Below are 12,426 nucleotides of genomic sequence, written 5' to 3' on the forward strand. Positions count from 1 at the left end.
GGCATAGGGATGTAATATTTGTGCAACTTTAAGGAGTAAGATTTATTTGTACTTCTGCCTTAGTTTAGATTATTGCAAAATGACATGCACATCATTGCCATCTCTTTAGATAGACCATCAACTTTTTACGGACTGTTTGACATTTTTCCGAAAAGTAAAAAATAACTCTTTTTATTATTTTCGTGGAAAAAGTAAATCATTCGTCCCAGTTTCTGATCTGGGTATATGCTTCTTCTGGATCCAAAAACTAATGTCAATGTCTCGCCACAGATTGATGTCGCTCTTTGTCGCCATCTTCAAAACTCATGTTTGATTTTCCATAATCGTCAAGTAAATCGGAAAGTATGTTAGCAAAAAAAAAAGAAAAGTAAATCGGAAATTTTGAGTTTTATCAACTTATGAATCGGAGAAAATTGGGTGTTTTATATTCAGCCATTCAGGGAATTTGTGTATGAGGGTTTTCTAACGGACCTGGAGCTCATTACCTCTTCCATGTGCTAATTTCAGTTTCTTTTTCTTCAGACAAAAAAAAAGCGAAAGTAAATGCGTTGATGATTTTTCAGCAAGGAAGAAGAAGATCACGTCATATTAAAACTTTTTTTTATATATAACTAGGATCGGTCCGGACGAAATGTGTTACATTTATATTTTTCATTACGGATATATGATTGTTAATATGCAAATCCAATGGTAGAGTCTCTGGCTCCAGTCATAAGCAAGGTGGATTCAACAGCTTCACAGACGAATTTTTCAGAGTCAATATCATTAAAAGGAATCAGAATCAACAATTTAATTTAGTGTTATTTTTGGATAGAATGCTTAGCCTTTTACATATCCATGATTTATACACATTAGCTATTTTACATGGACAAAGACTCGTGATTAGAGAAAATAACATTACAAAAACGTTTAAAGAAAATCATAATGCCTCTCCTTGTCTTTAATGGTGATGTCAAAAATATTAGGAAAGTTTGTCCCAAACAATGCGGTTAGAGCTTATAAATTAAAACCAATTGTCGAAAGGAATTGGAGAGCCTGCAAACGGGCCAATTAAAATGGTTAAGATCTCATATCGTTAACAGGTTTGAGATCATATAGAAAAATCGTTTAACCTTTTCTGCTAAATTATTTTAAATTTCTATACAAATTTGTAAATATTTAGTTTATTTTCAATAAAAAAATGACTTTGTTTCTGGTGGTCTATCCACGCTAGCGGACATTATTTCATTGTTATTTGAAGAATTTGATGTTTGCAGTAAGTATGCAAGATTGCGAAGTTGATTTATGGCATATAAAATTAGTCAGCTTAATATATGCATATTTAGAGAAGTTCTTTAGTTGAGATAGGAAATTCAAAAATAATTCATTTGTTGTTGGTTATTATACAGAAGAACTGGCTACAGTTCCATGTGGTTATCATTTATAAAAGAATACATAGAATTCATGATGATGAGACAGAAGGAAAAACACCAGAATCAATCATATATCAAGAAATAATGAACACTTCAGTCATCATTGAGCTTCTCTGCCAAGATCTCAACTGAAAGGATAGCAATTGACCTCAAAAGCTTCACCTATCTTAAGAAATTTACTTTTTAATCTTTCACCAAAATAGAAGATAATAAAATACATGTATCTTCGCCAGGAGTATTATTTTAGATCACAATCCAAACTTTAGTATAAATATATATTTTTCTTCAAATCATTCCATGTAGAAATATTCTTGGCTAGGTAGATCAACAAAACAAAATAAAACAATAGAGGCAGAACCAACGTCAAATATAAACATATGCAGATGAGAACGTATAAACTACATATAGAATTTAGACTCTAACTTGCAAGCGTCTATGGCGAGGAAATTTATATACATTAAGAAAGCAGTCAAACTCCTGCAATAGAAAAAATGCTGCACTTTTAATGTCTAAGAAACTAAGAGTAGAAAATAAGAAGTTAACCTTCTCCCCGTAGTTGGGATCAAAAACAAACTCCTCAATGACAAACTATCGTGTTAAGATATCTCCCTAGTTGCGCAAAATATGATCCTCTTGAACACCATAGACTTTTCGTGAGGCTCCAGCCCAGTGAAGAAGCTTTATTTGCTTTGTTGGATCAATAGACTTCTCTTGTTAAGAAGGACAGCTTGTAAGGCTATTTGCAGAAAACACAACTTAAAAGGTAAAACAGTCGCAAATCTCGTACTTCCTGCAGAAAGAGCCTCGAGAGCGTCTTCACCCACTTGTTATGATTCTATCTACCTCTGTTGAGGGGTAACACTTTTATAGGCTGAAGCAAAAATATCACCAGCCTAGAAAACTCACAACAGACACATGAATGCATGAGATACATATCCAATGCTTTAAGATAACAGTTTAAATATGTAATTAGCATAATGAAAGTCATGTATAGTCAAGTCACTTAAATTGTATTGACCAAAGATCATCTATAATACTATATTTTACATAACCACGATTCACAAAACTGTTAAATTAGTTATGAACCAAATGAGGACTCTCTCTCATAGTACCTAGTCAAGAAGGAGCTTGTACTCCAAAAGTTACATTGTAAGAATGCTGTTTCTGGAGCACAATCATTGGAGTTGATAAGATTTATAAGATACTGCTCAAGTACGACTTTGGATTTTCTTGTTAAGGGAGTCAACAAAAATAGGTACATAAACTACAAAAATGGATATAAAGATTTAACCTTTTTGGATTTCTAGAGTTGTCTAACCCGAAGCAAACGCAGGAGGAGCGATCTCCACCATGTCGGAATCCATTGACGACGTTCCTCAAGATTGATTCTTTAAGCCTCACAAAACAAAACAGATACAAAAGTGATTCAAAGAGCCGATATAACAATTGCATATGTAAAAGTTCAACTCAAACCGTTTCAGAGATTTGGAAGAAGCTCAGACGTTTCCAAGCGCCGCAGAAAGAAGGAGAGAGACAACCTACGTTTCTTTGCTTCATTAGATTTAGGGTTATCGAGGTCGGGCAGACGGACCGCATACATAATCAGAAAATAGTAGCCCAAAATACTATAGATATTCCCCTAACGATAAAAGCCCAACAAATTCTCAGATTAAACGAAGTGTTGCATTTAAAACAGCCGAGACACGTGTCGGCCTGTCAGGCATCGACTTTCCACGTGGCAAAGCAGGAGTGAGGCGAACATATTTTTATATATATAGATAGATGTTTATAGAAGTCCAACTAATCAAATTGTTAGAGGCCCAATTAAATACCTAAGCTGTAACAGAAATTTTCGTATATTCTAATATGTTAATTGCATGTATTAATTTATAATGATATATTTATAATGATATATATATATCATTTAAATTACGGTAAATTTTGTTTAATAAGAAATTTATTTTGATGTTTATAAATATATATGAAAATACATTAATTGATCGTACGTACTATATGCTTAAATACAGATAACATATTGTAGAATTTATAAATAATGTCCAATGAAAATTCTGAAGGAAACATATTGTAAATTTAATTATATTTCTATCACCTTATCCCGCGCCTGCGCCTAGTATATAGTAAACGGTTATACTTACTTATATTTATACATTTATATAACAAAATAATTTAAATTTTGTACAAATGAAATTGAAACATTACAAATTATTATGATTTGATAATTTTATAATGTCTATACTCGTGCATAAGCACATAACAGTAAACTAATCTAGGTTAACATCTATTTGAAAAATAAAATCGCTTTTCATTTAGTCATTTTCCAACTCGATTTGCTTCAGCTTTCACTCGTCATAAACACACTTTAAAACTTTATTCCTCATCCACTATAATCAAAGTTAAAATCGATTTGGGATCTTCGTTCTTCATTGATTATAGACTAGGATATGGCAAATATTTTTTATCTGTTTTTATGATTTTCATTTTTTCATCGATAAAGTTTGACTTTATTTTGTAAAAAATGTAAACTGTATTGGAATGCAATCATTATTTTAAAGAACATATAGGTTGTTTACTAAAAACACTTATATTTGTGATTTAGATTATGGATGTAAAAAAAAAAAGAGTTTCATTTAAACAAATTTGTTTGGATTTGTACAGCCCATTCCACTTCTCTAAACACATGAAATTTGTTCTGCCTAGCTCTTATTTGAATACTTGCCATGGGATCAAATGTGGATAAAATGAAACTACAGAAGACTCTTGTTTTAGATATAATTTGTAGCTAACATGCTTGAAATATATATTGTTACTTTTACCTTTTTCTAGGGAGATCTAATGAGTATTGGAATCGTCTTAGGGAACACGTTTGATATATGTTAAACGGGACAGTTGGCCGTGGAAAATTAAGCATGAATGATTCAAACAAGGCAGAAGTTGTAGCTAACTTGCTCAGTTATTTCCGGAACTTTGCAAAGTGAAAGAAAATATCTTATTTGGCTTTTATTCAGTCCTTCGCCTAACCCCAACTCGTCTTACAAGTTAAATGCAAGTACACTATGAAATATGCTTTTGATTCAAGCATTACTGCAGACAGCCCAAGGACACAAAATCATATTAATTACAAAAGAATAATAACTTAGTTTCTCTGTTGATGATACACTTTCACGACCCTACTTCTCTTCCTCCCATGAAACCAAACACGATGGCAATTGTAGCAAGAACAGCCTGTGAAAACCAAATAAAGTTTAACTAAATCACAAGATTGTATCTGATCTATACAATATACAATGGAAGACTTACAGCTATTGCACAAGCTAAGCATCATGGTTTCTCTCGTGGGTTGATATACTAGAATGAATATTCCTATTTACCATAGGACTGAACCAAGAAGGAAACCGGTTATGAACCTTCAAGAAAACGAAACCAAATTCTTTCGGATGAATCCAAGTGATTGTATAATAATAACTTAGTATTATACTAACCTTTAGCTTTCTTCAACATCTTCATGTCCAGCTCCTTCACCACAGGACTCCAAAGCTTCAAGAGGCCACAAGCCAATCTTACACGACTACCAACACCCATTTTGTGATTTTGTTTTTGTTTTGCTTTCTTTTTTTGATAGTATGTTGTATATCTATATATAGAGGAGACAAAGAGTAGGCTTGAGCTTGATGAGTAAGTAATATTAACTTTTGGTTTTTGTCCTTACGCTCTGAAGGGACTCCATTGAGAGCATTGTTTCGCTTGACCATTTTTCTCTTAGGGCATTTAACCTTGATTTGTACTTGTTAAACTTTTCATTCATACTTCTGTTTGTTTTATTCATGTTTCTCGATTCTACTCGCAGCAGGCTAAATCGATTTTATAAAGATTCATTTTCGTGGTTTTTGCGAACTGAAGATCTTATATGTAAGAGACTGCATAACTAATGATATCTCTTGCATTTTCTATGATTCGAAACTTTATACTTTCTGGAATCATTACATAAAGAGAAACATTAATCAAATTACTGGATTAGTGGGTGTCCCAAAAAAAATGAAAGGACCACTCTATTATCTCGGCTGACTAATATGCAAGAAATCAAAGACTAATGCAAGAAATCAAATACTAATATTTTGTTTCATTGACTTGGATTTTGTGTGGTTTTATATTTGATTGTGAATTATTTTTTTCAAGATTTCAGACATAAAAGTATAAAAATGAAAAGACCACTATGTTATCTCTATTGACTAATATGAAAGAAATCAAAGGACTAATTCAGATTGCTCTCTTATAATACGAACTAGATCTTAATCCGCGCCCCCGCGCGGGTGTTGGATTTAACTTGCGTTCAATGTAAATTTATAAACCATTGATTTTATAAAATGTCCATTTATATTTTTATGTTTTTGTAAAATATATTTAGAGTAGAATATATTATATTATAATATAGATGTTTTATAATAATTTTTTATATGTACCTAATATTATATTTATAATTTTATAACTTGATGCAATTTGATGTAATTGTAATATTCATATATTAACCTATTAATTTTTTTATTTAAAAATGATTTAATTTTTTACAGTAGGTTTTTATAAATTATTATTAATTTTATGATATTTGGTTTTTTTGAAAATTGTATTGTACTAGATTAATATATACTATATATTAAAATTTGTGTTTTTATTTTCAGCCAGATTAAAATTGTATTGGCTCTCCCGAAGGAAGAATGGTGTCATCTTGATTAAAACACCTTGAGGTTCAAGTTAGACAAAGCCGTAGCAAGACTAATGTGTAAATAAAAGAAATATTTAATTTGTTGTCCGTGTTTCTAAACAATTCTCATTTAATCTGCTATCCAAGTTTTCAAATGACAGAATATGTAAATGAGAAAAAAATATAATGACTAAATATGTAAATAAAAAAATATTTAATCTGCTATCCTTGTTTTAAAATAATTTTTATTTAATCTACTTCCAAACAGTAACAAAAGTTAATTCATTTTTAATAATATAGATATTTTGCTAGTGGGCTCCATATTGCTAGCAACAACTACTCGAAGCAGTAGAGTGAGCCGTTCTTGAGGAAACGGTCCAAACAAGAAAGGACCACTCCGCTGTTTGGTTGTCTGAAACCACAATCTGGAAACGTTGGGCAGATATCTTCAGAGGAATAAGAAGCTGATGTGAACGACTCCATGGGAGAAGAAGACGATGATGAATTCAGGTTCTGCTCAGGTCTGAAATGAACAACCTTGGATCCACCGACAAAGATTCCGTTACAAAGATGTTGTGGCCAAGGACAATGACATGGAGAAGGTTTCAGTGTAATAAAAGATCTGTACTATTACCTCTTTGGGTTTAGGATTTTGAGTTGGCTTTTGAAATAATAAAGACACAACCTTTGAACAAAACATTACATACAAATACAACCCAAAATATTCATATAAGGACCGTGGCTTCTGTAACCTCCCCATCCCTCAAAAGGACAAACCGGAAAAATCAAACAGGAACAGATTGTCCAGTGAGAGCGTCATGGAGATGCAATGATCCATCTTTCATCAGATTAATGCTTAAGCTTTTGAACCTCTCTCTTGAGTATTGTCTTGACGCCTTTCTCCAATCTGTTCCTGCTTTCATCATCGTCACAAACTCATCATAGTTTATACGCCCATCCTGCCAAAACACAAGCAACCCCAACAGTCCAACTCAGAAACTGATATATGTAACTCATCATAGTTAAGGAAGATTGTTTTAGAGATTTTGAAATAACCTTGTCAGCATCAACTTCACGCATGATGTCGTTTAGAACGCTGACATCTGGTTCTCCTAACTCGTCAGTTAGAGCTTCCCGTAGCTCATCAAGCTCGATGTATGTACTTCCATCTTTGTCAAAGAACATAAAAGCTAGCTTGAAAAGCTCGTCGTTCTCTATCTTCTGCAAGTGTATGATCACAGCTACAAACTCTCCATAATCCAAAAACCCATTCCCATCAACATCCGCCTGCGTCACAGCCAAGCCGATTTGAGCAATGTTTTTATCAGAGGAGAAAGCTGTTCATAAGAGAAAGGGGCGAGGCGGAAAAGTACCACTTCCATCAACATTTTGATCTCTGGTTCACCAAGTTGTGAGCCAACCTTTCGAAGTCCAGCTTTGAGTTCCGGGTAAGTTATTCTACCATCGTTGTCTTCATCCATCAGTGAGAACATGTCCTTGATCACTTCAACCTCTTGAACAGACAAGTGCTCCGCAATTACCTGGAGGCATCAAAAGGATGATCATGATGAAAACCAATCAAAGAGACTAACCATTTCATAGTCAGCTTTAAAGTGAAAATGCAAAAAAAAAGACACTTACGCGAAGAACCTTCTTTTTAAATCTATTCATCATAGAGAACTGCTTCAATCTCGATCTGACTATATCCCCTAAAGGAACATTCGGAGCTTTCTTCGCATGCTGTATCCAAGGATGAGCTGAGAGGTCAAACACAACAAAAAAAAAAAAACCTCTAAGTGATGGTGTTTAGAATCAGTTCGACAATACACAAGAACTTCATTCACCTAACACTTGCTGAGCAGTCAAACGCTTAGCCGGATCAGGATCCAGCATCTGCCTCACAAGACTCTTAGCACTCTCCGAAACCTGAGGCCAAGGGTCTCTCTTAAAATCAATAACTCCCCGCAGAATCGCAAGAGCAACACCTTGTTCCGTCTCTGTCAACAGAATCCAACAATCACACAGCTTTACATAAGCAGCAGATTCATAGAGTGATTTATCCCAAAGATTCAATCTTTACCAGCCCAAAAGGGAGGAACACCACAGAGCAAGATATAGATGATAACTCCAGCACTCCACACATCAACCTCAGGTCCATAATCCCTCTTCAACACCTCAGGAGCCATGTAATAAGGACTCCCTACAATCTCCGTAAACTTATCTCCTACAATAAAAAAAAATAACAAACTTTAACATAAGATTACAAACCCCACACAGAAGACTCAATCTTTTTTTACCAGGTTTGAAGAACACAGACAACCCAAAATCAATCGCCTTCAAAGCAGAGTTCTCCTTCTTATTCGCAAACAAGAAATTCTCAGGCTTCAAATCTCGATGCACGACACCATTCGAATGACACATCATCACCACCTCAGCGATCGTCCTCGCGACTCCAGCAGCCGCGCGCTCCGTGTAGTGCCCTCTGGCAACAATCCGATCGAAAAGCTCCCCGCCTTCGCAGAGCTCCATCACGAGATGAACGTTCTCGCCGTCCTCGTAAGTCGCCCTGAGCTTCACCACGTTCGGGTGCTCGGGCAAGGTGGACATGATCGCTACCTCGCGGCGGACGTCCTCGACGTCGACGGCCGTTCGGAGCTTACGCTTGGAGATCGATTTGCAGGCTAGGGCTTCGCGAGTCTCGCGATCGGTGCAGAGGTAAGTGATCCCGAACTCGCCGCGGCCTAGCTCGCGGCCTAGGATGTATTTGTCGCTGATCTTCGTGCGTTGGCTCGTCGGGATCACGACGTCCTTGAGGGTAGTCCCGCGCGTGCGCGCGGGGGATCGGACGATGTCGCCGGCGGCGTAGGGGTTTGGTTTCCGGTTTTGATTGGGCCTTTTGGGCTTCTGAGTCGACTCTTCCGAGTTGGGAGGCTTCACACAGACGTTACAGTTACCCATGGCTGAGTTAATGATGACTCAGCAACTAAGGAAAAAGCTTATCAGAGTTTATATCACTTAGCTCATATCGGACGATGGCGAGTTTTGAGTTCTGTGTTGTTGGGAGAGAAAACGCGGGTTTCGGTGAAGAAAAGTCAGCCTTTTTGAAAATTTTCGGTTTTGATGAATGGGGAAGGATAATTAAAATAAGTGAAGTTGATTTTTTCCTTATAAATTACTTTTTATAATGCATTTAATATTTAACGTGTACCTCTTGATCTTTGACATATGTTTTTTTCTCTAACCATTGCACCACCTTCTTAGAAAGTAATTTTTTATATTTCTTCTAGATGTGATTTTGGTCCAGGTTTGTGACTCTTAGAATGAATAAACTGTTTTTTTTTAAAGAAACTTTTTGTATTACCAGGTTTTCAATGGTAAAAGAAACACGCAAAACATCATGAAGGTATTTTCACTTGAGTATAAAGTGTATAATCAATTGAATGGTTACAAGTTTGTGATCGCCATGTTTCTAGTTCTAAAGATAACCTGTGAATGTGATTGTAAAACCTATCAATTTGCAAATGGTAACCGACAACTAAAGTGTTTTGAACCTTCCTAGAGTCTAGATAGGAAGAAATTGCCGACAAAAAAAAAGAACAAATTAAAGCGTAAAGACCGTCAATTTATAAATTTATGAGCAAAAGTGACTGCGTTTTACAAAATTAAGAAAATCTTATAACCCAAACAAAAAATTGGCCGAATATTTCAATAGCGGAAGTCAACATAAGAAACAATTGAAAATCAATGAAAACGATATTTATGTACTGGCTCATAACCAACAAGTCTTCCTATCCTGACTTCTCTACAAGTTCAGTTTCATACTCGTTCTCGTTCTTGTTGGAATTATATTACGGCGTCTACTAGAACTCGAGTGCTTTCGTTTTAAGGGACATGTGATGTGGGTGGTGGATTAAGTAGTAGACGTTGAAATGTTTTTGTATCAAGCTGTATGGTTTCATAAGAAGTAGTATTTTATACGTTTAGTTTTGTCAATGATTCGGTTATTTTAATATGTGGTGGGTCAGAGAGAAGCGGTTTCAATTTATTGCCCAGCAAGACCTTTCACACTCCTATTTATGAACCTACTAAAAAAACATACACTGAAACTATTATCCATGCATTTCTCTTACAACTTTATCGTCGGCAACATAATTTAAAGCTTGCAGAAAGTGAGAATACATCAACGAAAAAGTGACAAATATTTAGTAAAGAATATGATGGCCATGAATTATCATGGGGAACTCTTTTTTTTTTCTCTAACAAATATATATATATATATATTAATTGTCATCCGAAAAGGGTATCGGAGATTACATTTCCGGCAACTCAGAGAAACATCCGGCTAGGTTATCGTGGGGAACTTTAAAACTAGCATAGAGTGAAACTATAATCAAAGAGAAAAGATGTGACAAATATTTGGAAATGTTGATAACTATTCGTTGAAGAGGATGATTATGTTTGGAAAAAATTAAGATGATGGGTTCAACTCAAAATGCCGTGGGCCTCGTGGCTGCATGTGTGTGCATGTTGTTACGCCAACTTTTTGCATACAACTTATTGTCAGCCCCCAAAAGAATGTTTCTATAGGACGTATGTAACGTATCTAGTCATTGTACTACACACTATATTAGGGCCTACACTATATGAACAATTTTATTATACTGTACTTTGAAAGATACAATCCTTATACTATTGTCAGAAGCATTGTGGGTTTTCTTTATTACTGTTAGAACTTATAACGGGCTTGTGACACCCGTCACCTCCAATCCGGAGAACAGCGGACCACCAACAATATCTCGTATAATAAAAGCTCATATACCCAATTACACTCATCCAAAGCTCAAATAAAAATCCGAATAAAAAGTCCAGTAGCACCAATCCGTCCAAATATCATATACTCGTCAAGTCTCACCTGAAATGGGAAAGAGAGAGGGGTGAGTAACGGGGAAGTCACTCAGTGAGGTATGAGATACTAAACCCGAAGTCCATGGACCTGGACAGAGCACTCCGAATAAATATAATTTAATCCTAACACGTTGCAAACACGGTACCTAAAATACCCAAAGATCAAACAATGGTCCTAGCGAGGTGCACACTCGCTGCCCACTAACAGGCCAAAAACACCACCGAATATTTGCTCGGTAACACACGCCCGTAGACGATTTATCGACCTCGAAGCCTTGGCACAACAGGTCGACTAAGCTGTGCCGCATCATACACCACACCCAATGTACTGGTCTCCGGCCGACACACAGAAGTACGTCTCCATGGTCGGCTAACACCCAAATCACCTCAATATAATATATACATATATATCATCAATTATAAATGAACAAGCACCGTTGAACCATCTAACACCCTAGTTTCGGTTTAAGCAAAGAACCTAAAAACTAAACAAACAATGACAGACTCGATTTCACACAGACGGAACACACTAAAAATAAATTATATTTATTCGAGATCCTAAGCCGTGTAAGAGAAATTCGGGAAAAGACCCTCACCTTAGCCAAGCTTGGAGATGAATCAGGAAACGCCCACGAAGAGATGTCTCGGATAATAACACTTTAAAAGATTTCTTCATAATATTAATGGCGTTGACTGAGACATGATCCATTATCACTTCTTATGCCTTCTTTTTACGTGATGCACGTGAACTCCAAATCTAGGTTGAAAGAATGTATTAAGCCCATGCAAGCCACACTTAGGATTACATACAATAATGTTACTTGTAACACAAGAAACAAAGGAGGAGACTCCATAACTTTCACGGCTTTGGCTTGCGACGATGGATCTTGAACTCCGGTGACATGAGTGCATGTCCAGTGACTCGCCATTGATGACGGTGTAGAACGGCAATGGAAATATGATGACACGGTGGCTCCGACTCTTCTTCACGTCTACACCTCTCATACTCGTTACATAACGTCGACGAGGTAGCGGTGATGGCCTCTGACAAGACAACGTTTCATCTCTAGTGGAGGAAGAGTCGTGGTGGTGATCCATGGTGGATGGTGGCTCCGATTGCCATGTTGGCGTTTCTTGGCGTGAGTGTTGATGACGATAACAGCGAGGCCCTTTTTAAGGTTACGGGAGTGAGAGAAGGATGAGAGATAGAGAGGTGGTGCAAGCTGGAGCCTTAACCCTTCACACGAGCTAAATACAATGACGGCTAGGTTGGGAAGAAGAAGATACGTAAACATATATGTAACGCATTTAGGTAAGGTAAAATAGGTAATTGTGTTTGATTTAATTATTTTTATTAAACCAAAACTGGTTAAGGAAAACCGGACTCAAATC

At 36.0% G+C, this 12,426-nt stretch overlaps 1 protein-coding gene across 1 annotated transcript; it reads right to left on the reverse strand.

Annotated features, from left to right (window-relative positions):
- Positions 1–6,718: 6,718 nt before the first annotated feature.
- Positions 6,719–9,087, reverse strand: LOC106343476 (calcium-dependent protein kinase 10). The gene is made up of 7 exons (XM_013782703.1): positions 8,427–9,087; positions 8,210–8,353; positions 7,974–8,126; positions 7,771–7,886; positions 7,503–7,670; positions 7,186–7,416; positions 6,719–7,088 (listed from the first exon to the last, which is right to left on the reverse strand). Exons 1-7 carry the CDS (start codon positions 9,085–9,087, stop codon positions 6,915–6,917), a joined length of 1,647 nt encoding a protein of 548 aa, XP_013638157.1. The 3' UTR covers positions 6,719–6,914.
- Between the last annotated feature and the right edge of the window lie 3,339 nt (positions 9,088–12,426).

This window comes from Brassica oleracea, chromosome C5 (genome assembly GCF_000695525.1).
Source record: "Brassica oleracea var. oleracea cultivar TO1000 chromosome C5, BOL, whole genome shotgun sequence".
NCBI classification, from domain to species: Eukaryota; Viridiplantae; Streptophyta; class Magnoliopsida; order Brassicales; family Brassicaceae; genus Brassica; species Brassica oleracea.